Raw genomic sequence first — 27,040 nt, 5'->3', positions numbered from 1 at the left:
ATGACTGTACTCTTAAACAGTACCAGTACTATCTTGTTTAATCAGGGACAGGTATGTGTGGTAATTATATCTTTATTTGTAATGTTAATGGCTGACAAGTCTACTTCACAGTCTGATCACTGCAGTGGTGGTAATTGTATTAAAAGTGATGTATACATTTCAAAACCCTGTTTTGTAAAGGATTGGCAAAGTAATCTGTTTTGTATTCCGACATTTTAGATGGACCAGTTGCCATGGTTGGGTCAGCTGCTATGGGAGGAATACTTCTAGCTTTAATTGAAGGAGCTGGTATCCTATTAACCAGATTTGCCTCCGCACAATTTCCAAATGGTATGTGTTCTACACTTCAGATTACAGTACCTCAAAATGTTTATAATGCTTTTTCAGAATACTAACACTCAAATACAACAGTTTGTGGGAAATGAAATGGCCAGATTCCTTTTTCAAGTATTGAAATACCAGGTTCATTTTCTAGGATTCTGTATTTCTTCATTCTATATTTGTCTTCCCAATGTATAGTTCAGTTATGCAGATTTTTAAAAAAATATGTAATAGGTACTGTAGAAGTGAATTTCTGTTAGACCCCTTCCTCCAACCTTATCACATTTGTACCTTTTTGTCCCCTTCTCGTCTTCCACGTTAATTCACACACAGGCAGGTCAGCAGAACGGATCTCAGTACATAAGTAAATTTTGTCGCAAATGTCCATGAGAATGGCTTTTGCCCTCCAGATAATAGTCTCTTCTATGATGTCATTGGTCAGTTTCATCAGGTCCTTGACTATACAAGAAATGCAGATTAATGTGGTAGACAGGAATGTGATGTGGTGAAGCTGCAGAACAATCCCTGTATTTGGTTATATGGCGTACCTAAACCACTGCCACGTGTTCATGGGTGAGAATAACCGTTCAGTAGTTGTGCAGACCTTGTAGTAAAACTTTGGCAAATCCGCATTCATTCTTGAGGGCACAAATTGGGAAAGTGGTTTTAGTCCTTACTATTGTGCTGCCCTTGCATAGTCTGCTTGTATTGCAGGGAGTCCCCTCTCTGCCAGTTTCTGGGAGGAATTGCTATGTGGCAGAGAGCCAACTTGTCACACTCTAGCAGACCAGTGGAACTAGTAACGCAAGCAGGACAGCACAGTAGCATGAATTAAAAACTTTTTCCAAATGCTGTATGAGGGGTGGGGAGTAGAGAAGTATCCATCCAAGCTCAGGAGGGAGCTAACTTTATGTCGGGACATGGTCGGCATTGAGGGTTTGAAGGCACAGTTGTAATGTTGGATTCTAGGAAGGATGTAGATCAGTTCTGGTGCTCCAAAGGGAGGAGAAGGAATCAGGTATTAATTCAAAGAGTAAATTGCAGCGGCATGTGGCAGGTGTCCCCGTCCATTTTTGCTGCCTCAGGCCCAAATAGCACACCTATGCTGGTACGAAGTGTAAGTGTTGTTTAGTTAATAAGATGTGTGCATTTCCAAGAATATGAAGGATCGTTGTCCCTGACAATTAACATGCAGTATCAAAACACAAATGAGATTAATTTGGGCAGCTTTTCCTGTTTGGCTGCAGACTAACATAGACAACAGTTCGTGTTCTAAAGGTTCTTTTCTACTGGAAGGGAGCTAGAAACAACCATTTTAAGTTCAAGTTTGGGAATGTAATGTGAGGACCCCAAATCTCTTGTTTCGGTGACTGTGGAGAACCACTTTCCCTGATTATATTCCGACATTTGCATGATATTCCAGGCCACCTACTTTACACTTGGTCTCTGCCACCTCATAATTAGGAATATAGCATTCCTAGATACATTTGGCCTGTGTTCTTGTATTTGAATAATTTTCAGAGGAAGGACAGTGTAGTGTTTATAGCAGCTGGACTAGAAGTCTGTTCTCATTTCTTCCTCCGACTTACTGGGTCAAATCAGTTAACCTGATGGCTATAAAATAGATATAAACTGGACATCAGGAAGTTTAGACTTGAAATTAGATGAAGGTTTCTAACCTTCAGAGGAGTGAAGTTCTGGAACAACCTTCCAAGGAAGGAAGTGGGGGCAAAAGACACATCTGGCTTCAAGACTAAGCTTGATAAGTTTATTGAAGGGATGATATGAGGGATAGCCTAATTTTGGCAATTAATTGATCTTCAACTATTAACAGTAGATATGCCCAATGGCCTGTGATGGGTTGTTAGATGGGGTGGGATCTGAGTTACTACAGAGAATTCTTTCCTGGGTGTCTGGCTGGTGAGTCTTGCCCACATGCTCAGAGTTTAGCTGATCGCCATATTTGGGGTCAGGAAGGAATTTTCCTCCAGAGCAGATTGGCAGAGGCCCTGGGTTTTTTTTGCCTTCTTCTGCATGGTGGGGCATGGGTCACTTGCTGGAGGATTGTCCGCACCTTGAAGTCTTTAAACCACGATTTGAGGACTTCAGTAGCTCAGACATAGGTTAGGGGTTTGTTACAGGAGTGGGTGGGTGAGATTCTGTGGCCTGTGTTGTGCAGGAGGTCAGACTAGACAATGATAATGGTCCCTTCTGACCTTAAAGTCTATGATTCTAACCGGTCTGCCTCAGTTGTCTCATCTGTAGAATGGGGATAATACTCATAAACAGTTATGATGCTAAAAGTATTGGGGAAAGGACTATTAACCTTGAAATCTTCTCTCTGTAAAGTTTTCTTAGTCTCTCACGATTATAGTTGCAATCTCTTTAAAATAAAACACAATCTGAGACTCTGGTTAACTGAGTTTGTAACCAGTTATTTACATAGCTGGCTGTAAACATGGCCTGGATCTGTTTAATATCTGGCTGGTGTGCCTGGAAGTTCCGACGATGATGCATGGTTGTGTTTCTACAACAAGGTTGTAAAGTTTTGCAGTGTAGACAGAACCTTCCCATCTGTGTCTGTGTAGTATTTAGTTAGGTTTGCCAATCTTCCTCCTTCCCAGTTCTCTGTGCAGTAGGACATCCTAGAGTGCACTGGTCTCTGTCTTGCTGGTACCACTCTTTGTGCATGTCCTCTGAGCACTCTGTCTTCTAATGAGACAGTCTAGGATAGCTGTCTAGATTTTTCCCAGAATGCACTGAGATAAACAGGCGAAAGTGTGGTAGCTGTTGTAAAAAAAGATGATGTATGGACATACCTGTGTTTGTTCTAACAAAGTCATAGGTACCTTTTGCAGCCTGGGTACAAAAACACTGTTGCACATGCAGTGTAGACTGGATCTAAGTAACAGGCCAACCTAAAAATAAAACACAATTGCTCCAGCTTGTTGTTATGGGGGAGCACAGACAGTGTTGTATAGATAAATCCCTGAGAAAATCACAGATTTTTTTTTTTTAAATCATGGCAGCATCATGGAGAAATGTTTGTATTTCATGGGGTATTCATGGCAGCCAAATGACTTTTCTAGTAGCAGGGAGGCAGAAGTGAGCATCCCTGCTTCCACCTCCCTGCTGAGGCTGCGGCTGCTCATGGGAATTAGCAGGCTGGTCCTGTCCTAGGGAGTGGGGAAAGAGGGCAGGGTGAGGGTGCCTCACCGTATGGTGCTGTTCAGCCCAGCCTGGGGTAGGAGTTGGGTCCAGCTTGTCCTGCGCTCAGCTCTGGACCAGGCCAATCTCCTGCTTTCTGTTGGAGGGAGCAACACTGGAAACGTGGCTATTTAGGAGCCTCGGCCTGCCCCACAGCAACCAGGCCCAGGGGAGACACTGTAGCTCCAGCTGGTAAGGAATGAGACTGGGATCCATCCCTGCACCCTAATTCTCCTGGCTGCTGTCAGCCCTCTCACACACCTGCTTGTGTTCCAAGTGGCACTGACACTGGCTACAGTTGGTGGGTGGCTCCTGCACACAGTTTCCCCTGGGACCACTGGGGTGGGCCAGGCTGGAGCTCTTAATTACTGCATTATCAGTGCCACCCCCTCTGTCAGCTGCAGGGTCCTGGGCTGAATCTGGGCACAAAGAAAGCTGGGCCACGATCCCTGCCCTGGGCTGGGCTGAACCAGCTGCACGACGTGGTGAGGCTGCCCCCCTTCTTCCTTGGGATAGGACTGGCCCACCCCCCGCACATCCTCCTCCAGGATGGGGCAAGGCCTGCTGACCCGTAGTGAGCAGCTGCAGCCTCAGTGGGGAGGAGCTAATTTCACGATTTCCATGCAGTCTATGAAGTCGTGACTTACATGGGCCTTCAGGTATATTACATTAAGACACTAATTCCTGCTGACACGGTATTTCAGCTTTTGTTCAGTGACATTCTTATTAGTGTCTCCAGATTATCACAAATTTTCCTCTTTGATCCAGAATTGTTTTGTAAATCATGTGTAAGTTATTAGTGAGGGAGTATTACCTGTTTACTTGTCTTATGCTGCATGTGCCTAAATAATAAAAACATGTGCATGTAGTCAGAAGCCCTAGAAGTCAGGGGTCCATAGTAGTATTCATTCAGCTCCACTGGCTAACTGATATTGGACAAAGTGCCTAAATCCCATTGAAAGTCATTGGGATTTAGGATCCTAAATTATGCAGGTAATTCTGAAAATCTTTCCTTTCATCTCTCCATGCTGCATGTCCCCTGTCTGTAAAATGGGGCTGAAAACACATAACCGGCCTTGCACGAGTGAGGCTTTATTTTAGTGGGTAAAGCTCTCTGATTTCATTGAATGAAAGAGATTGTGTACGAGGAAAGCCTTCTTTATTCTTGGTCCTGCTAATTCAGAAAGGATTTATGTACACAAACAGTACTTTGAAAGTGTATCGTAATATTTTGTCATAAATCACTGTCCTACTAATCTTTCTTTTGCCTTTATTAATTATTTTCTTCCCTTTAACAGGCCCTCAATTTTCAGATGATCCCTCCCAGTTGCAGCCCTCAGCATTTGGAGATTATAGGCAATATCAATGATTACATTGTTCTACTGTTTCATATTGTACATGTACAAAACCAAGATACAGTATGTTTTAAAACCTTACATTGGAAATGTAGACCTCTTTGTGCAAACTATGGCAAGAGGACACTTAGCACTTTTTCATTGTAAAGATGCACAGGAGAACTTTTAGAAGATCGTAAATATATTTATTCATCATAGGATTCCATTGTTGTAAAGTTGATATGTCTGACATAACACGTTAATGCTTAAGATGAGGACCAAACAGGATGCTGTACTACTTTGGATATGGAATGAAATGAACTTCCTTTGAGACTTCTCTGAAGTGTGGTATTAACAAGGCTGCGATTTAGTCATGGAATCCATGACTTCAGCTAGTGCTGGCTGGGAGCTGCAGGGTCCCCTGCCGCCCGTGGAGGCAGGGAGCTGCAGGAGCCCCGTGCTGCTCCCGGCCGCAGCAGGCAGCACAGGGGACCCCTACCACTCCCCACTGCTGCAGCGGCAGGGGGAACCCCCAGAGCTTCTGGCCGCTGCAGGGAACTGATGGAAACCCCGGCCGCTCGGACAGGTGCCCAGGCTCCCAATTTTGTCATGGATATTTTTAGTGAAAGTCAGGGGCAGGTCATGGGCTTCCGTGAATTTTTCATTATTGCCCATGACCTGTCTGTGACTTTTACTAAAAATATCCGTGACAAAATCTTAGCCTTAGGTATTAACCATTATTTAACCATTAACAATAGAACTTATCCTCTCTCTTTACAATCAGTATCACATCCAGGTAACATTACTGAGCATTTCAGTTTATTTTAAGAAAATTCATTCATCTACATGCGTTCCAATCAACACTCCTGAGGTGAATTTTGGGGAGGATATTGTGTGTTGAGCCAATGAAGAATAATACATTTTTGTAACTCTCCTTTGTGCTGCATAAAGTATTTCTCTCCACAAAAATTAAATCCCAATTGTAAGTAAAATACCTTGCTTATAAAGGGTGCCTGTTCCAGAATTGTCTTTCCTACAGGGCTACTCTGCCTTGATTCCTGACCGTACTCTTAGTGTTACTGGTGCAAAAAGAACTGGAGGATGTGTGGCACCTTTAGAGACTAACCAGTTTATTAGAGCGTGAGCTTTCGTGGGCTACAGCTCACTTCATTGGTTGCTGAAGCTCACGAAAGCTTATGCTCTAATAAATTGGTTAGTCTCTAAGGTGCCACAAGTCCTCCTGTTCTTTTTGCGGATACAGACTAACACGGCTGCTGCTCTGAAACCTGTCACTAATGTGTAATGCTCAAAATACTTCTGAAGGAAAGTTCTGTATTGATGAAAGAGTGTCATTTGCATTAATAAAAAGTTACTGATTTTCTCAGGTGCAGTTGGAAAGAAGATATTTTTCTTGTTTTTGAACATGGGCCAGGAATTAATTAAAGCAGAACTTCAGTGATTTGCATGCTTTTATAATGCTCAAAAATGTTTGCCTTACTCCACTGCTCAAAGATGTGATGGTAGTGTGTTACAGTATGAGACTTCAAGGACTTCATTGTTTTTACAAAACTGTTTTACCATACTAGTGTATGCAGTAGCATAATAAATGATTAAAATGACACTGCATCTGTGTGTTGCAGGGGATGAGAGACTCAGTTTTGTGATGCAGTATCCTTGGTTTTTGGAACTGTAGTTACTAATGTTTGAAATGTAGTAGCTTGCACACTGGGTCTCTTTCTGTCATTAATGGGAATTAGTGAGGTTCGGCTGTAGCTTATAGCTCATTTGAGCAAGACAATGTAAATTCATAATGTCCATAATGCATATTTTAAATCTTTCTTGCCTGTTTGTGAGCCTAAGCCTTGAAATGGGTCACTTAAAAGGATTGGAACAAATGCTCTACTCAAATAAGCACAGTGCGTTTAGTCAGCCATATTTTCTTTGTGGATTGGTACTAGTAAGTGATCATGCTTGCTTAAATAGAAAAAAGACTGTCAGATAATTACATTGTATCTAAAGATGCTCATGTACAAAATGGAAAAAAAATAGTTTATAATAAATATTGTTAGTGCAAATACCAAGTATGTAGAGTGTAAGATATATTCTGCATTTTAAAATCTCCTTCCTCTTTAACTGAGCTTTGTGATTATCAGTTGTGCAAAACACATTTATTTTTGATAAAGCAAGACACAAACTAAAGGTGGACTGAGAACTTATTCCCAAAGTATTGAGAAGTTTTTTGCTGACTGAGGCCATAGCAAAGATGGTTAACGCCTCATGTACCTGCTCCTCACTGCCTCCTGACCGTAGGTGGTGGAGTATCACCATCCTTTCTGAGGCAGCATGGCTTCATTCCCATTGGGAACAATGATGGGTAATGGCCACCTTTGCAAAGGGCAGCTTGTGACCTCAGCACCATTGTTAGAGGGCAGTTCTTAAGGAGTTCTCTGAAGATTTTATGTACCCACCTCTGCTGACGGAGAAACTCCCAGCTATGAAGAAGGACCAAAAATAACCTTTCATCCTAAACGCTTCCTAAATAAACCCAACCAAACGGAAAATCCATTAGACTAGAGCTACTCAACAGGGAGAGGAGGAAAGTGGAGTGAGCTGTGCTGTGGGAGTGAGACACAGCCACCAGATGACTTGGGCTCTAAAAGTTAACATTTTATAAAACTGACTTAAGGTTGATGTTTCTAATCTGAAATTATATCCCATGGTTGAATTCTCTTTGGGTCTCTTGGTTACTATTCCACCAATGAACAATTTAATAATTAAAATAAGAAACTCAATCCTAAACTGTTGAGTGGAGTTAAGGCAGAGTATATATCACTGTTTTTAAAAAGCCTTACAGGAATTCATGATTTTAAGGCTAGAAGGGACCGTGGCGATCTTTTAGTCTGGCCTGCTGCATACAAAGGCCAGAGAATTTCACCCTGTTATCTCTGCATCAGGCCTATAATTTCTGGTTGAGTGAGTTTATCATTTAGAAAGATTCAATCTTGATTTAAAATAGAGAAGGGTAACTTTAAGACCGTAGTTGACCACTACAACCCATTTGAGAAGCCATGATATGCAATGTGGGAGAAATGAGCCCTGCTCCTGAAAGAGTGTGATGCGGGGATTGTTGCCCATTCCTGATGAAAGACTTCAAGCGATAGGAAATCCACTACATCTTCTAATAATTTCTTGCAATGTTTAACTATCCTCACTGTTAAAAATTTGCTCCTTGCTCCTTTCAAACTCTTGGGTGCAAGTTATCCAATCCTGCACAGTTAGGTATGTTTGGGATGTGTAATTATCCCAGAAACAAGAATTATAAAGGGAGGTTTCCAATTTAAGGTTAAATTTAAGACTCTAAATATGTTAAGGCAGGGAAATGCCTAGCTCAGACATCCCTACAACCTCCATTCTGCCCTGTGGTTGGGTATGTGTGTGTGTGTGATGTATATACGCACCCTGGCTCTAACTTATGTCCTTGAGCAACCCCAGTGGATCAAGGCTAAAGGTTCTTCAGCAGCAGCCCCCGTCTCTGAACAGATACGGGCCCTCAAGCAGCAGCACCTGGAGAGTGTCACACAGCTGAAAGTCTAGGGAGGGGGGCCAGTCTGAGGCACCTTGGTGCTGGCTTTCAAGAGGATGACCCCACAGTAGTTCCTCATTGCTATAACCAAGGGCCAGGGGGTCTTGCGTTGAGTACCCAAAAAACTGCAGCCACTTCTGAAGATTTGTGAAGCAGGGATGGTAGGTGTTCAGTGGTCATTTGGGGGTGGCCTCCACTTCTGATGGTAAAAAGGAACTTTTTGAAGGGGACTGCATCTCCCAGCTCCATGAATGACTGCGTCTGGGCCGTGAGAGAAGAAATGGTGCTGCTGAGACATGTGCAGATGGGTAGTGCTTCAGCCCCAAGGAATCTTCTGGACTCTGCACAGGCTGTGGCAATGCTAGGAGCAGGGTGTGGCAGTGGCCTCCTATCCCACCATAATGAATTGCTCTTGGAGCACCTGCTGGGCAGAGCAGGTTGGGAGTTTGCTGATGTGGGGACAAAGGTCAGGAACCTGCTGAGCTGTCTCCACCACACCATGCATTCTTAGATATTTGCTTTTCCCAGCTGAGTACATCAGTCGCTCTGGAGGCCCCCTCTCCATGCCCAGCCCATCTCACCCTGCTGAGGTAAACACCCAGAGTGGTCCTATTTCTGCCAGCAGGACTCAGTTGCCCCACTGCCCACGCTAACTGAAGGCCCTGTGGACAGATGGACAGGGCAGCCCTGATGTTGAGCAGAGGCGAGGCCATGCTCTGGGGACGCATACACGGCACGGCCTTTGCTGCAGAAAATGGAGGTGCCAATACACCCCTGCCACGTGCCCTGTGGGAAGCCAGCAGGCCACACCCACATGGGCATCACGCTACTGGGACTGGAGAGTAGCCGTGGAAGCACAGGAAAGCTAAACACGTGCAGAAAGAGCGCTAGCTTTAAGTGGGGAGAAGCAGGGGAGAGGCACTAGACAAATTCGCTGACGCTTCTCAAGCAAGTGCCTGCTCCTGGTAGCTATAGCATAGACCGGGCTGAGCTGCTCCTCCAGCCCAGTTACGAGTAGGGCCAGACAAGTGCCCACTCTAGGCTACAGCATGCAGTGGTGGCAGAGTGCCAAAAGCTGCCAGAACAGACACAGCCATAGGGCCGAGAGCAGTATGGGGAGGGGATCAGGGTTCACTGAAAGCTAGGGCCCAAGTGGCAAAGCGCCTTCCTTGCCTCCAGCAAAGAAGCTAGCTGGCCCATCGGCTAGGGCGGGCTTAGACCATGCCAAGGTGCAGCAGGGCAGGGCGGTTGTGCCCATAGCCTGAGCCCTGCCTCTGGCAGAGGATGCTGGTCTAAGATACCCACGCAAATTGGGGTGGGCACCAGGTGACCCTATAGCTTGGGCCGACAGAGGATAGGCCTGGCCCACAGCTTTGGGGAGCAAAGCAACTGTGGGGCCTTATAGATTGGGGCAGGAGGCCCCAGAAAAGTGTCTCGGGAGGAGAAGGGTCAGAGTACAGCAGCAGCATGGGCAAACCACAGCTCCATCACCTGCAAAGGGGGGGGGAGGGGGCTGTGAGCTGGCAGACCACCACCCTCTGCACAGCAGGGAGGGCAGCCCAGGGGCTGGGGGGGGGGAGTAGTTCAGGGACAGGGGAACAGGGTCGGCTCTACAGTTTTTGCTGCTGCTGTGGACAACAAAAGGGAGAAGCTGCGGCGGTGGAAACTCTGCCGCCCCTTTCTGACAGCCGCCCCACGCACCTGCTTGGAACACTGGTGCCTGGAGCCGGCCCTGCAGGGGAAATGATGGGTGCGGGGGGCAGGGAGACACCCCCCCTCCACTCTGGGAGTCACTTATGTACTGTACCAGTGCTTCAGGGTAGGAGCCTTGTCTCATAACACCACCTGAACTCACTGGTGTGGCTAAACAAAGGCATTGCGCAACCCTGCATCCCCTCTGGGGAACTCAATGGGGTGACACGGGGTGGAGCAGCCAGATGGACCATGGCCCTGCCCGCAGCACTGGGGGGGTAGGGGGGGGCATGCTGCACCAGCCTCAAGGTTGGTGCCCATGTGCAGAGCAGCACTGGGAGAGGCTGTGACCCAGGCAAGCCCAGGCTGCCCCATGGTCTGGCTGGGGCTGGACTGGGGCTGTAATGCCCCCAGCCCACCTGTTGGGGCTAAGGTAAACAACACTTGCTCTCATGCCATGAAGAGGGATGACATAGGTATGCAGGAACAGCCAGATGGATCAGCCCCAAGGACCACCTAGCCCAGTGGCCTGTTGCTGCCCAAGGCCAGAACCAGCTACTTCAGAGGAAGGTGTTGGAAACCTGCTGTAGCAAACAGCATATATTCTGCCGCATCCCGCCTCCCTCCCATGAAAATCTCTGTGTAATCCGATCAGTCCAAGGCCTGAAGCAGAATGTTTTAGCCCAGCAAAAACTTTATTTTTAAAGCAAACTATTCTAACACTTGTCGTTAGCCACATACATGCCCATGCTCCCTTGGAGTATTACTAAATAGTAACTTCCTGTAGCAGTGAGTTCCGCAGTTTAATTACATAAAAAAAGTATTTCCTTTTATCAGTTTTGAATTTGCATCCTTTTAATTACATTGAATGTCCCTTTTCCTTGTGGTATGAGACAGGGAGAACAAAAGCTCCCATTCTCCCTTCTCTAGCCATGCATTAGTTTGTATATTTTTAGCATGTCTGCTTCTATTTGTTGCCTTTCTACTGTAATAATCCCTGTCTTTTCAACCTCTCTTTGGAAGAGAGTTTCTCTAAGTACCTCTTCATTCTCCTTGCCTTTCTCTGAACCCTCTCTGCTGCTTCAATATCCGTTCTGAGCTGGGGGCCTAGTACTGCACACAGTATATAATGGCATTATAATACTGAGCTGACAAATGGAGAGTGAAAAACCACCGAGTACCACTCAGTACCACCATAACTGGGATCTGGATTGTCTAGATTTGGCCTGCTGTTTACTGTTCGTGTCTCCCAAGGGCTCTCTCAGAGTGCATGACAACAACAAAGCAGCATTAGTCCCCAGTTCAGAGGCGAATGACCACACCTGGGGTCTCAGGAACAGCCCTCTGTAGCTGCGATGCAGTGGGCAATGCCGCATACCTTCTGGATGGCTGCTCATCTTGTGCTGGCCTATCAGGCCTTTCCAGACTCCACGCAGCTGACTCCGGTGTGATGTCTCCCTAAGCCCGTTGCACGCTTTTCTTTTACATTTCCGTTTTCTCTCACTTTATATTGCTGAACCTTCCCCCTCATTACTGCACCACTTGAGCAGTTGCTACTAATAATGATATTCTCTGTGTTACTCTCCATCCCGTTCCTTTTACCACCTAATATTGTGTTTGCTTCGTTTGCCCACAGCTGCACACTGAGATGGTGCGTGCAGTGAGGTGTGCACTGGGATGAGCCAGTCTCTTTCTTCAAGTGACAGTTAACTTTGGACACGGTGAAGCGTGTTCATAGCTTCCAAGGCCAGAGGACCTAGCTGGGCTAACCTCCTGTATAACACAGGCCATGGGACTGTTGTGACTTCATTCCTGTTTGAACCAGAACAGATGTTTTAGAAAAACAGCCAATCTTGATATAAAAGTGCCAGTGATGGACAATCCACCATGACCATTGGGGAGTTGTTCCCATAGTTAATTCCCTCACTGTTAAACATTTGCACCTTCTTTCCAGTCTAAGTTTAGCTTCAGTTCCAGCCAGTGGATCTCACTCTACCTTTGTCTGCTCCAACAGAAGCTCATTATCACATTTTGGTTCTCCAAGAAGGTACCTACAGACTGTGACCCAGTCACCCCATAGCCTTCATTTGGTTAAACATAAGAGTGGCCAGACTGGGTCAGACCAAAGGTCCATCCAGCCCAGTATCCTGCCTACCGACAGTGGCCAATGCCAGCTGCCCTAGAGGGAGTGAACCGAACAGGTAATGATCCAGTGATCTCTCTCCTGCCATCCATCTCCACCCTCTGACAAACAGAGGCTAGGGACACCATTCCTTACCCATCCTGGCTAATAGCCATTTATGGATTTAACCTCCATGAATTTATCCAGTTCTCTTTTAAACCCTGTTATAGTCCCAGCCTTCACAACCTCCTCAGGCAAGGAGTTCCACAGGCTGACTGTGTGCTGAGTGAAGAACTTCCTTTTATTTGTTTTAAACCTGTTTTAAACTAAATAGATGGAGCTCCTTGAGTCTCTCACTATGAGGCAGGAGTTCTAATCCTTTAATCACTCTTGTAGCTCTTCTCTGAGCCCTCTGCAATTTATCAACATCCATCCTGATGTCACATTTCCCCTTCAGCGGGCATCACCTAAATTTAATCTGCCATCATGTTGCTCATTCACCTAGCTTGGTTTGATCACTATGGCATTGCACATGGCCCTCTAGTCCTGACCGATCTACAGAACTGAATGCTAAATTCACGTAGGCATTGCAGCACCTAACTCCCAGTGCCCTGCTGCAGAGTGGAACCCTCACCATGGAGAGAACTGGTCACCTAAGGAATGGTCCTCAGAGGGCCAGCCAGCCAAGCAGGGCACCACCTGAGCCAGCCAAGGGTGAAATGCAGAGGTATTTGGGTGCCTAACTCTCATTGACAGACAGGCAGAAGGCAGCTTCCTGCACTCGGGATTCTCACCTATGCGCCCTCACCTGGAGTTGAATACCTAAGCCAGGCCAGCCCTTTCCCTACCAGTCAACATCCAGAGCAGAGGGGTAGTCTGACTTCTATGTCTGGAGGGGCCAACAAGCCGCATGAGGGAAGGCGAATCTCACACCTGCCCAAGGCTTGCAGTGCCCCCCCCAAGCTACACCTATGACCCAGACCTTTCTGACACAAAACTACCATGTTATAACCAAGAGCCTGGCAGAGAAGGGGCTCACCCAGGCTTGGGGAGAGCTGCTTCTCCAAATCTGGCAGATTTAACTTGGGTCTCCCACAGCCCACGTGAGCGTCCTGACCACTGAACTGGGACACAGACACCCCCCGGCCATCCTTTGAGACATATAACCACCAGGTCTGAGGCATGCTCCCAGAACACCTGCAGGATCAGGCTCTGCTGCTGAGATGGGCAGGTGAATGCGTCTGAGAATGCTTGGAGGCTGGCAGGGCGGCAGTTTCCGTGTGAGGGGCACCAGTGCTCAGGTGGGTAGGCCAGGCCCACCTGTGGAACTCAAGCACCTGGGGGGTTAGATGGTAGCTCAGGGGTGGTTTTGAGACCCGTCAGTGGGGCTTAAACAAACAATTAAACACTTACGGCTCTTTGTGGGTCTAGGTGTAAATTTTGCCACCTCACCATTTCCAGATCATCATTAAGGGTCACACACTCCCTAACTTCTGCAGGCTGAGTTCTTCACGCACCCCAGGGGCTCCTGACACCCCTCCATTTCTCTCCCTCCCATGCCCCTCTACTTCAGGGACTCCCTGCAACTCCTCCCATCATGCTTTGGGCTCCGTGTGTGGCCACCTCCTTCCTCCCTCTCATACCAGGGTTCCATACACTCTCTCCCCAGGCCAGGTGCTCTGCCCTTCTATGCCCAGGGTCCCCAGGCACAGCCACATTCCTGTCTGGGCATGCTCAGAGAACACCTGTGGGACTGGGGTGGGAAGCTCTAGTCTGAGAATGCTGCCAGGGCTCCGGGCAGCTCATTAGCTGGAGGTAGCGTTAAGATCCTGGCAGCAGCTCAGCGGTTGGTTTGAGGGGACAGTGTAGTCCTGCCCTGAGATGCTACTCTGCCCAACTCGATGTGCCTTATGTTGCTCAGGGGTGTGTAAAAGCCACCCCCGCTCCCCGAGTGACAAGTGTCACGCTGGCCCCAGGAGCTGCTCCCCCGCCAACATAGCTTCCGCTTCTAACCAAGGGAAGCGCTCTCCCCTGGGCACAGCGGGTCTTCCCCAGCTGCGCTGATGTAGCGTAGACTTGCTCCACATAGCTTTGTGGATCTAGCCCTTCCTGCTTCTCATCCGCAATGAAGGGGTGTTTTGAGTTAGCTTTCTGAATTCTAGCTTAGCTCTGTTCGTTCCACTCACCTTGCCAGGTGTAGTTTATGCTCCTTTTTATTGGCTTCACTGGGGCTAGATTTTCATATTGCAAAGGAGCTTTAGCCCCTTGACCTTTAGCCAGATAGTTTACTTCTTGCCCTGTTCCCTTTGTTCAGCGGTACACACATCTTCAGAGACGGTCGTATTGTTTCCTTATGTAGCATCGATGCCACATGAAGAATTTTACTTCCTTTATTTTTGAGTTCAGGGCCTTTGCGATAAGCTGTCTCACTGTGGTGGAATTTTCCTTTCTGAAGTTAGCGGCACCGCACCTATAATGCTGAACTGGACAACAGTCTGGGCCACCCAAAGCTGCTATTACTTCCTGACCCAATCCCTGCCCGTTACTGACAAGTCCGTCTCTCCTGCTGCAAGAAGCAACTGTTGAATGTGTTGAGGAATTTGGACCTGCTGCTATTTGAGCAGGTTAGTTGAAGTTCCCCCTTATCACCATTTTGCATGATTTGCAGTCTCTCAGCACTGTGCTCGTGGCCTGATCCGGACCCACAGCCCAGCAGCAGACTCCCACTGGCTTAGCTGCAGGCTCCACACCAGCCTCGGCAGGAGCCACCTTTCCATTCTCACCGTCAGCAGTGCCCGGTGCTGACACCTGACAAACCAGGACACGGAGGCTCCCAGCATGACAATAACTATTGACCTTTTTATTTCAGTCAGCTACAGCAGCTCTACATCCCCCTAAAATACTGTCCTGACCCTCCTGTGTTACCACAAACACTTGTGGGCAGACACACTGAAGTGGAACCAAGTCTCTCGTTAAAGCTTAGTATTAAATATTAAATAGTCTCTTATTCCATTTACATTACTGTGTCAAGAAAAAGATAGTTAAAAGGTAAGTTACATGAACCTGTGAACAGCCCCATTCATTAGCACTGCAGGCTCTGGGGCCAGTCCTCAGGAAGGCGGAGGGTTGCTCCTACAGATATGGAGGAGACCCAGACCGTTGACTAATACATGAGTTTCCTGTCTCTCCAGAACTGGGCTAAAAATAGGGCCACCCTGCTGTGCTGGGGAGCAGGCAATCTGCAGCCCTGGTTTTCTGCACTAGACAGAAAATCCTAATGTGATTAGAACACTGTGTGGCGGAGGAGGGTTTTTATTCCCCATGAAGGGCTAATAGCTGAACGTGCTTCTTCCTATTGGATACCACTGGCAATGCCCAGCAAATCACTCAGAGGCAGGGAAAGGATTTGGTCATTATGGACTTTGATGGAGAACGTCCTCTTCAAAAAACAAAACAAAAAACCCAAAGAGTTGAGAGTCTGAAGTAGTTTAAAAAAAGCACTTAGGAAGCTCGTACTAGAGTCATTAGGTGTTCTCAGAGTAGGGAGTCGTCCGTGCATCCCCCTTCAAGTCCATAGCGAAATTCTTGCAAGTTTGAGACTCCGTAGAAGTGGACAAAGGCTGCAGCCACCACCAGCACGTGGAAGATCTGATGCGACTGGAACTGTGGGGAAGGTGAGATAAAGCCCTTAAAAGTTAGACCAGCAAGAAGCCAACAACCACAAAAGGTGAGTCCTGTCCCAGACTGAACTGTCAGAGCTCTCTGTAGATTGCAGCATCACAAACCAGGCAGACAAGTCAGGGGTCCTTTCAGTGCCTCTAGTCATGACCTGTTCATTCAACCCATTGCTTACCTGGTCGTTTACATCTCAGCGCCAGGTGGAAAAACTCAACGCACGGGATGAAGGGAGATTCGATTTGAAATGGGCCATTTATCTCACCCGGCCGGAACTAAAACTGCCTGTGACAAAGCGGTATATTCCTCTGCACGTGTCCGTGTGGAGCCACGAGCCAAGCTCAATGGAAGGGAGATGGCCTGGATGGCAGAGTCAAGTCCCTTTGACATTAGCCCCCGGCAGCAGCTAAGAGCTGCAGGAAGGAACCCACCAGCCTTCGAACTTTCAGTTTGAAATACACACTGGGGCCAAGATATCAACAGACGTCTATGGAAGACCTGCAATTCTGAAAGAGGAACCTAGGTGGTTTGGGCTGCAGAGCCCGCAGGCGACCTAGGCAGGCAACTCCCCGAGCACAGCTGGCTCCACCGCTGAAGCCGTCTGGCTCGCCACGCTCAGCTTGGGGTCCCCTGGAAAGGCTGGGGCAATGGGAAATCACTGTTTGCCCCTGGACAAGAGATGCTTATTGACTTTTGAGGCTGAAGTAATAAGGGATGTAAGGGGTCCATTCTGAAGAGGCCAATGGGAGGCCACAGACTCAGGGACTGGAGAGCTTTAGGGTCAGTACAGCACTTGCTACTGGCCCAAGGCGACTACAGATCCCCACATGCACTGCTCCAACCTGATCGAAGCAGCACGGCTGCATGGCATGCTGCATCCTGGAACCACAGGCTACCCCTGCCTTCTCTTTTCCCCCTCTTGCTCTCTTCACAATCTGCCTTTCATTACCAGCAGAGCACCACATCCCAGAGCTGTCCCAGAGGAGTCTAACCCAGAAACTATGGGTCCAGCCCCAGGCTGCGCTCTGGATTGCATCTAGCACCACTTCTCCCGGCTTTCTCAGTAGGATGCTGGATCACGGGACGGGCCTGTCGCTTGGCAATGACAGCATGTTTACACAGACTTCCAGACAGGGCCTCTTCCAGCTAGCCTCCAGGAGAGGCCAGTGCTTTCCTAATGTCACAGCCACCACCACCTCTTCCCATTTCAGGGACCCTGAACACGGGCTCCAAAGAATCCTTGCTTACTGGTCCCAGCTGGACCCTAGACTTAGACAAACTCACCCTGGAGTTTCCTGCACCCTGCTCTGCTGAACGAGCCTACTCATTGTCTCTGCCCTTCCCCTGCCATCCGCCTTGCAGTGCTCTGGCTAGTCTACCCCTCAAGGAGAAGGCAGGCTCTTCCCACGCCCCCAGCAAAGGCTGTACTCACCCAGATGTCAAACTTGCCAGGAAAGAAGCGCTCTGGGATGCGGGCAGCATACAGTCCTGCTCCTGTTATGTACATCACAGCCATGAGGAAGAACCAGCCCATCTGGCCCACGGTGGTGGCTTTCACAAACCCCTCAGCGATGGTGAAGTGCATGGTGGGCACAACGCCACTCAGCCCCAGCCCCAAAAATACCCCTGGGGAGAAAAGAAAGCCCTCAGCCTTCATTCAAAATATAGCCAAGGCACCTGCGCTGGAGGCTGATCTGCAGCTCCCACAATAGCAGAATGCAGGTCTCCTCCAGGCCAGGAGTTCAGTGCTGGGAAGCCTGGTTGGACTGACCGCTCGGGGATGAATAGCTCCCACATCCCTCCAAGCTGCCCCCCAAAGCCTGCCTGTGGAGGGAGAAGGGTTGCAGAGCAATGGTACCAATGCAAATAGGCTCACTCCACAGACATAGGAGCCGTGGCCTTCTTGTTTAGCCTTCCAGAGAGGCCTGCATGGGCCATTGATGATGGGACAATTAGAGTGGACTGAGACCAGACTCCTTCATGTGCCAGTAGGATGGAAACCATTTGGAGCGGGAGACCAAGAGCCCATGTATCACACTAGCAATCTACTGAACCAGTCATTCCCCCACAGGACAGAACACAGGCTGAACCACCCCACCAGACGCAGGTGGTTTCATTCAGAACCTTCTGGGCTGGTTCTAGCTCTGCCCTGCATGCCTGAGGGGCAGGCTGGATTTCAGTACAGCTGGTTCTCAAAGCACTGCTCTTTCCCTTACTCTCTTCAAGCTACATGGAAATGTACTTTTGGGGTTAATTTTCAGCTGAGGCCTGGCAGCTGCTTTTGAGTTCCATCCCATGGAAGCCCAGTCTGGAAAACGCAAGGGGCTTTTTGGCATAGGCAATTCAGAAATGGCTGAACTGCCCAGCGCGGAGCTGTTAGGGTTACTCGTGCTCCCCAAGGACTTGGTCCTTTAGTCGTTTGCAAAAAGTCCCCCGGACAAGTGTAAACATTTAAAGAGCTGGGCTCTGCTCTGCACAGGGAGAATCACCTTAAGTTCAGCTCAGAACCAACACTGACACATGCTCCCCAGTGTCCATAGCCTTCTCTGCAGACTGATTGTCTCCTAAGCTCTCTGGGCTCCTGCAGCATTTAGAACTAGGCACACAGGAATTGGCTTGACTGCAGCATCCACCTCTTGCTGCAGAATCGACCCATTTAAAAAGATTTCTAGATGTTGGATTGCAAAGAAAAATTTGCAAATGGAACAGATGCAGTAATGTCTTCCTGAAGCTGCAGACAGAGCCCTCGCCACAGCAGCCGAGCTGAGATCCCCCAGTTTGGGATTCAGAACAAGCAGCAGGTCAGTTTCAATGGCAGAATTGTTAACTGTGGTCATGTAAATAGAAATATCCAGCAAACACTGCATGGTAGGTGGAAGCCTGCTCAAAACCTCTGGCGGGAGGGAGGGGGGTTACAACACTGCCAGCTCAGATGATCTTCAAGGTGTTAAGCTGTGTCTACACTAGCACTGAGCAGGGTTTCAAGCTAACTCCAGATACACACCCCTTTGTGGCCCAGGTAGCCGAGGCCAATCCGTGCCAGTCAAGCAGCTTGCACTTAAAAGCGCTGACTGTCCTGGGGCTTGTTTCCTTTTCAAAAACAGGGAAAAGGAACAGCAAAATCTAGGTCAATGCATCAAATATAACTGCACAGGAGTCGAGCAGTGAAGGCGTTCAGGCTCTCTGGGATAGGGACTGGCCTTGGCTGTGCAGTCTCTATTTCTGTGTTGTGTTAAAATGTTCCCCTCAATACATACACTGGTGTAGCCAGAGAAACGCCCAGGCTGGAGGGGTTGGGTTGGGTTGGGTTGGGTTAACCCTGCATTGACTGGCCCTGGTGCATTTCTACTCATCTTCAGAACAGGCCAGCAATGACAAGGTTTGTACTTTATACAGTGTGGGCTTCCCGCATGGGACTCCCTCCTGTTCTCTGGGGCTGTGACCTTGGTACTGCCTGGGAGAGGCCCCAGTGGGGATACCATGCGGACTGCGGGGAAGCAGACTGTGGCACATACAACAGAGCACATGAGCTGTTCCACCGAGCATCTGGGGCCATTGGCAGCACACCAGGACACTACGATCAGTACAGCTACAGCAGCTCAGCCCAGACACAGGCAGCATTAACCACTGCAGCCCTGCTCAGCCCAGAGCCCACATGGCAAGTGGCGAAGAGCAGGTGTGCTGCCCCCCGACCCCGGAGGGAGCTCGTTTCTAAAGCTGAGTGTCCAGAGAAGGGAGCTCTCTGCTGCAGAGATAAAAGCAGATGTCCCTGGTGAATGCTGCTCTGGGAAGGGCTCCCTGGACAAAGTCACAACCTCTGGCAACAATTCCGCAGCTCCTGCTCCCCTTGGAGGGTTACCAGCTCTCAGATGGTCAAGGGGCCCCCAGCCCCAGCGGAGAGGAAAACCCCTGGGCTCACTAAACCAGTGGTTCTCAACCAAGGCTCCGAGGCCCGCTGTGGGGCCATGAGATCGTTTCAGGGGGTCCCTCAAGCAGGACCAGCATTAAGACTTGCTGGGGCCCAGGGCAGAAAGTGAAGCCTCACCGCATGGGTCTAAAGTCCAGGGCCCTGAGCCCCGCCACTCGGGGCTGGAGTCGACACCTGAGCACCGTAGCTTTGCGTGGGGCCCCAGGCAGTTGTCTTGCTGGCTACCCCCTTACACAGGCCCTGGCTTTTATATGCAGAAAACCAGTTGTTGTGGCACAGGAGGGCCATGGAGTTTTTAACAGCATGTCAGGGAGGCCTCAGTAAGAAACAGGTCGAGACCCCCTTCACTAGACTTCCATTCATCTCCAGGCCTCAGTGCTACCCAGGCTGACGAGCCTCCCACCGTGGAACGATCCTGAACAAGGATCACAAGAACCCTGTGCTCCTGCAGCCTCTGTTTCAAGCCAGCCCGAGCCTCCCAGTTCAGGGGGCACTGAGAATGGTATGACCCTGTGATTCGCGGCATAGCCCTGGGGGAAGCAGCCAGGACTCCGGCTGGGGCAGGAACATTCATTTAAGCTACATCTAAGTGAAAATGACTGTGCCTTCCGGACTATTTAACATGCAACACTAGCGATCACTGCCAGGCAGCAGAGCCCTGCATCTGCTCTGTGGGAGGGAAACGTACGCTGCCCGTAACTCTGTAACAGCAGCTCAGGACCAAGGCTGGCCAGACACAACTGTGTCACTGGAACGCTTCAGGCCCTTCTCCTGCTCTTCTCACCAGGGCTGGGTTGCGGAGGCTTAGCTCAGCATACCCAAATCAAGAGCAGATGTGTCTGTCAGTTGCTGACCTGTTCCTAGGGGGCTGCCATTGCCCCACACCGGCCGACCCCAGAATCACACCACAAGTGGGGGAGTGCCATGAAGTGACAGCTCACCCAGGCACTCAGTGGCCTACAAATAAAGGGCGTGATCCTGTTTCCATTGAGGACACTAAGAGCTGTGACCTTAACATCAATGGCACCAGGCTCATGCTACTTGTATTTCCAGTCTACCCAGATCGGCACCTGAAGCCCAACATGGGTTCTCTCCTGGCACGTTGCTGTATTGCAAAGCAAGAAAGGTACAGCAGGAAGCTAAAGACATGCACACAGATGGGAGTTTCCATTGCCAGAGAACCGGTCGAGTGAATCCTTCTGGGGAAACTTGTTTGTGCCCACAGTGATTGGTAGCTTTTCTATGGGTCCCCAAATGGCTCATGCACTGAAGTTAGCCACTCCAGTCCCCTGGGAGGCAGCAGTCTCTATCTCCAGTTTACAGACTGAGGAATGATGTGACCTACCCAGAGGTGGGAAATGAACCCAGATCTCCTGAGTCCCTGTTAAGTGTCTTACCTGCAAGCCCTTCCTTCAGGCTTTGGGGCTTTCCATACTCACACCCAGCGGGAGTGGCCCCACCTACACCCAGCATGCTAGAAAGTCAACATCCACGAATGCCAGCAGAGCAGCTTGTGGCGTTCCTACCTGCTCGGGTCTGTCTGTGCTTGGGGGTCGCAAACCGGTCCCACTGAGCGACAATGATTGCAGAGATGCCCAGGACACAGACAATGGAGAGGTAGATGAGCCGAGGCTGCGGTGAGCAGTAGAATGAGTAATAGAGCCAGGGCACAAAGCTCCCCATAATCAGCAGTGCTATTCCCGAGTAATCCAATCTAGAACACAGCCACAGAGAGAAACCCAGGGTCAGTTTGGAAGTGCACTCCCCTCACTCTGGCAAGTCTACACCCTCAGCTCTCGTTCTGGGAGCCCAACTTCTGGCTCTCCAGCTGTAGCCGTCCAGACTTTGCCACCCTGCCTACGCCTGCAGGCCTGGCCGGGGGGAGCATGACTGGGAAGAACTGCAGCAATATACCGTGGGCGCTTCTGCTTGCATTCCAGGTGAGTTTGTGGAGCAGAGGCGAAGGAGGGTGGGTCTGTCTAGGCAGTACGGGCATGAGCAGAATTAGGTGTGTCTGTGCAGTTTTCTGACTGTTTAGTGACAGCATGGACAGGACAAACACTGGCACAGCCTCAGTGGGAAGCAGTAGCTCTTAGCCCTTGTTTGCACAGGAATGCGGACAGCTTCTTTCATCCCCAAGTGCTTGCAAGTGATACGTATGGGAATCACTTCCCCACTGAAATGCAGCCAGTGCTGGGGTGAAGAGCAGCAGCTGTGTAACATCCCATGGCACATTAGGGCATTTTGGCTAAGGGCACCGCAACAAAGCCTGCTCTAAAGAACACCCCCCCCCCCCCCCCGCGACCTTAGTGCTCTGCAAAGCAGCACCTGGTAGGTAAATCCCTTTAGCAGACTGGCCTGAGCAAGGTCTGCTCCAAAAGCCTCACCCATGGTGCTGTTCAGTGCCTGGAAGGCTAAGGCCAGGCTAGCTTTCCTCTAGGTCAGCCTGCTGTTAGGACACAACTAGGAGTTAGCAGCAGCTACTGCTGAACACAGCTTTGTGGCTGTTTTGCTGTAGCCAACTCACTTTGAAAACGTCCGGGAGACCTTCTCCGAGTGGCAGTAGACTGTGTGGAAAAGCCAGGAAAAGCTGAGGCACAGCACCGCGCCAAGGAAGAACATCCCGAACACCACCTTCTCCTGAAGGGGGGCCATGAAGTACATATTGGGCCTGAGCATGGTCAGAATCCCCAAGAAGAGGAACAACACAAAACCTGCAGCAACACACCAAAGAGTCAGTCAGCCAGCAGGAGCTACTTCCAACAGCCGCCCAAGGGAGCACTGGTGCAATGGCAGTGAGCCAGCATTTCACAGCAGACCTGGGGAAAATCAACACTCAGGGTCTTTGTAACCCCTGCCTGCCCAGGAGAGGGCAGCACAGGAGGGTCACACAGCATCAGTCCTGTTAACAGAGGAACTCGGTAGCTGCCCTGGGAACAAGAACAGGCACATGGGGGCTAGTCTGGATCTCCCTGGCAGGGCCTGCAGCAGGGTGTTGCTGTGCCCAGTGCAACATGCACTCCACTCTGCTGCCTTGGAGGGGCCAAACCTGTTTGGGGGGATAGCAGTGGGGAAGGGCCAAGCTGCCTTACTCATTCTCCAAAGACCCAGGAGCCTCTAGAGAGATGTGTGTGGCAGCGCCCTGCCACGCCATCAGTTCTGCTCCTGGGGAAGGGGCAATGAGAAGAGTCGTTTGAGGTGCTCCTTCCCCCGGAGGCCTTAGCAACACTATGTCTTGGGGCCTGGGGCCTGCATGCTCCATGTGTGCTGACATTCGACTGCCAGGCTGGCCATTGATACTGACACCAGCTCCAGAACATCAGTTCCAGACCACGCTGAGGACACATTGTCCCAGCTGCTCCGGACAGGACGGGCTCACATACACAGCCTTTCCCTGCCTGGACCTTCTGGAAGGCTTGAAGAGCATTCTGTAGCACTGCCAAATGGCTCCCAGGACCTGTACTGGAGGATGGGGCCCCCCACTTGGAGATAAAAGCACAAATGATCCAGTCCCCATGGGCACCAGGGCTCGGCACAGCCCGGAAGGCACATGCCTACTGCCTCTGGGGACTTGATGGAAGAGCTCATTTTTGCCGCAAACATCTGGAGCCAAGAGGGACCACTGCCGGCAGAGCTAGAAGGTGGATGGCATGTGATGTGGTTAGCATGGCCAGGTGAGTGGTCTGACTTGGAATTGTTTCAACATGGCTTCAGTCTGCACCTGGCCCTCAGTGCTGGTTGCCTACCAGGAATGTTGCTGTTGTGAGCTAGTTCCCTGCACCTGTGACATACTTCCCTCCCTGCGGGAGGAACTACGAATCTGACCATCATTAGCGGCCCTGGGTACACTGAGCCGCACCTTCACCCAAAGGCCACAAGCAAGAACTTCCTCTGCCTGGGGTCCCCTGGAAAGGCCCTGACCCTCGTGCTGTCCATCTGGGAGAACAGACTGTGACGTTGCACTCCATATGATTTTATGAAAATATGCTAATGAATGTGACTATAATGTAACTGGAATATGCTTCATGCAAAAGGTCTCTTGTAAAGGATCATTACAAAGCTTATAAACTACTGAGTGTGGTCATCCTATTTGTATAAATGTATCATTCTTGTATCTGAAACTAGAAATATGAAATAAAACTGAGGTCCTATTGTAATTATGCAAAGTGCGGGCCATTAATGGTGGTTTGGAATCTTGATGGCTCCCATTGACTAGGACAATTGGTTGTAAATGGCTCTGTTTACTTGCAAGCCTTCCTGTGAATCAGGCCAGGAAGAATGAAGGCTTGGGGCCTCACAGGACATGTGACCATGTCACCTGGTACTGAAATCCATCTAAAACCTGGGGCTTTTCCATTTAGGAGGAGGGGTGGGGACCCAGAGAGACAAAAGATTCCCACCTTCTGCCAAAGCTATATAAGGGGGTGGAACAGAACAAAGGAAGCTGCAGTCATGAGAAATCCCCTAGCTACCACCTGAGCTGGAATAAGGACTGTACCGGGGAAAGGATTGGGCCAAGACTAGAAAGGAGTCCAGTCTGTGAAAGAAGCTTATGAGAACATCTCTGAGGGTGAGATTTATCTGTAATCGGTTTCTTAATGTATTACACTTAGACTTGCGTGTTTTTGTTTTATTTTGCTTGGTAACTTACTTTGTTCTGTCTGTTACTACTTGGAACCACTTAAATCCTACTTTCTGTATTTAATAAAATCACTTTTTACTTATTAACCCAGAGTATGTATTAATACCTGGGGGGGCAAACAGCTGTGCATCTCTCTCTATCAGTGTTATAGAGGGCGAACAATTTAGGAGTTTACCCTGTATAAACTTTAAACAGAGTAAAACAAATTTATTTGGGGTTTGGATCCCACTGGGAATTGGGCATTGGGTGCTAGAGACAGGAGCACTTCTCAAGCTGTTTTCAGTTAAGTCTGCAGCTTTTGGGGAACATGGCTCAGACCTGGGTCTGCGTTTGCAGCAGGCTAGTGTGTCTGGCTCAACAAAGCAGAGTACCGAAGTCCCAAGCTGGCAGGGAAAACAGGCTCAGAGGCAGCCTCGGCACATCAGGTGGCAGTCCCAAGGGCGTCTCTGTGACCGAACCTGTCACACAGACATCACTCGCTGTGCGCTCCCCTCACTTTGCTGAAATAGAGGCTGAGCCATGCTGCCCAGCAGCACTGACAGGGACACCGTGAGGAGGTCAGTGGCAGTTGTGCTGGCCAGGACCTTTCCAGGAGCTATCGCCTGCCTGGCGGTTACAGTTACTTGACGGCACCTCCTCCTCGAGCCAGTCCAGCTCCGAGGACACTGGATGAGCACAGCTGAGAACTGACAGATCGCTGTTGTGCCAGCTGCCAGACAATAAGCTGGTGCCCACCATAATGGGTTCTAGGAGAGCATGGACAGTCTCAGTTGGCTTAGGGGGTCAGATCCCCCTGTGCCTTGTGACACTGGGGTAAGGGAGTGGCCTGTTCTCCCCACACACAGCCCTCATCCAAAGGTCAAGTGCACCCTGGCTGCAATGACAGCAACATAATCCCTAAAATGAATCCAACTACTTGTCTGGTGCTCAGCACGGACACCAAGCCGGGATCCCTGGCCAGACGAAGAGGAAGCAGGCTGCACACCCTGACGGGACAAGCCTTGACCCTGGCAGGGTGTGTTCTGTGCCAGGTGAGGCAAGAACACTCCCTAGTGACGGAGAAGTACATCTGAATGGGGCACTTGACTGCCCACGCAGCACAGAGTGAGATGCGGGAGGGAGGCTCTAGGGAGCATGGATGGCTCAGCACCGAACAGCTCCCATTCTCCCACTGGGGGGACAGGCATTCTTCACTGTTCTCAATGGGAGCAGCGCCCACCTTCCCCAAGCCCAGCCAGACCCAGTTCTGCTCTGCAGGTCAGTTAGATTCTGTACACAGACATGTCTGTTCACAGGGGTTAATCCTCACCAGCGCCCCACAGGAATCCCTGTGTCCATCCCCTGAGAGTCCGATGGGTTATCGCTCTGTCAGCTCCATGCTCCCTCAGTGCATGTAGTGAGACCATGGCTACTACAGTCCAGCACAGGACTCCTACTAGTATGGCGGCAGGTCCTTCAGGGATCTACACGAGTCCCACACAGGGCTCTAATGGCTACCACCCCAGCCCAGCAGAGGATCTGGAACAACAGGCCATGGGAACCCAAGAGTGACCCAGGCCCTGAAATATTCTACTAACACTGGCCAGCGGAATGATCTGGAGGCAGCACTGGGGCCCCAAGAGAGTCCCAAGCTCCCAGACAGGCAGGTTTGCTGCCCCGGCAGGGATCCAGCCCTTTGGGGAAGACAAAATAACTCCCAGGGGATGTCTCTATCCCTCTGATTGAGGATGCAACGATGACAGGCCCATACCAAGCTCCCTCCATCCCCTCGCTGGGGAGAAATTCTCCCCTTCTTCCTGCCCACTAAAGAGAGAGAAGGAGGATGGGGGGAGAACAGGACACCTCCCTCCCCTGGCTGTTTATGTGACAGATGATGATGAATGAAACTTCTCCCTGGTAAAAGGCATGCACTATAGTCAGCCTATGAGCCCTCTGAGGCCGGGCCCTTGCCTTGTGAGGTCTCTGTCCCGGGCAGGGCATGCTTGCGGTGCCACAGCTATACGCATCAGCCCCAAGGCTAGAGCTCCCCCTCAGTCACCTAGTAAGTGAGTCCAGATGTTGCCCGTCTCAGTGTGTATTCGGAAGATGCTCTTGAAGCAGGCTCTGAAGGATGGCATAGGGGGTCTGTGTCCATGCAGGAGGTAATCGTTATCCTTCAGCCAGTCCGGGAGCACATCGTAGGGAATCACCCTCCAGCGCCCTTCCCACACCTGCAACACACCAACCCCCGCAGCCAGTTACTCTGACTGGCAGCCCCCGGTCAGGCATGGCAGCTGCTTCAGAGCCACTCCTATCCCCTGGGACTGCTAGCTGTTGTTTCCATGGTGCCCATCACTGTGAAAGTCAAGCTGAAAACCACACAGAACCAGCCAGTCTCTTCTGTGAGGTAAGTACTGAACTGGGCCAGCCTTCTCTCCTCAGAGGACATGACAACTCAAGAGCAGGTTCTGTTGCTGCAAAATTAAATGCTTTGCAAACACCCCCAGGATGCCCACATAGGGCCAAATCCTGCAGAGTGCGGGGCCTTCCCTACACT

General features: G+C 49.8%; 2 protein-coding genes across 3 annotated transcripts in view; one reads left to right on the top strand and one right to left on the bottom strand.

Moving 5' to 3' along the window:
* TIMM17A (translocase of inner mitochondrial membrane 17A) overlaps positions 1-6,963 on the top strand; it is a 33,947-nt gene extending 26,984 nt beyond the window's left edge. The window contains exons 5-6 of the mRNA XM_074936449.1: positions 220-330; positions 4,827-6,963. Coding sequence (XP_074792550.1) covers positions 220-330; positions 4,827-4,897 — 182 coding nt within the window. The 3' untranslated portion in view covers positions 4,898-6,963. The remainder of the gene's footprint in view (positions 1-219; positions 331-4,826) is intronic.
* Positions 6,964-10,856: 3,893 nt separating this feature from the next.
* ADIPOR1 (adiponectin receptor 1) overlaps positions 10,857-27,040 on the bottom strand; it is a 38,808-nt gene continuing 22,624 nt past the window's right edge. The window contains exons 4-9 of one of the 2 annotated variants that reach the window (XR_012635940.1): positions 26,543-26,714; positions 22,390-22,576; positions 21,389-21,576; positions 17,367-17,560; positions 14,446-15,922; positions 10,873-11,949 (exon numbers count right to left, since the gene is read on the bottom strand). Coding sequence is in view for 1 of the 2 variants with exons in the window: in XM_074935877.1 (XP_074791978.1) it covers positions 15,794-15,922; positions 17,367-17,560; positions 21,389-21,576; positions 22,390-22,576; positions 26,543-26,714 (870 nt within the window). In the remaining variant the exon portion in view is untranslated. Of the gene's footprint in view, positions 15,923-17,366; positions 17,561-21,388; positions 21,577-22,389; positions 22,577-26,542; positions 26,715-27,040 lie in introns of both variants that reach the window. The other variant, XM_074935877.1, reaches the window with a different exon arrangement.

This window comes from Natator depressus, chromosome 21 (genome assembly GCF_965152275.1).
Source record: "Natator depressus isolate rNatDep1 chromosome 21, rNatDep2.hap1, whole genome shotgun sequence".
Classification (NCBI taxonomy): Eukaryota; Metazoa; Chordata; order Testudines; family Cheloniidae; genus Natator; species Natator depressus.
The sequence above is the reverse complement of the archived record's forward strand: the minus strand, read 5'-3'. Positions and strand labels throughout refer to the sequence as shown.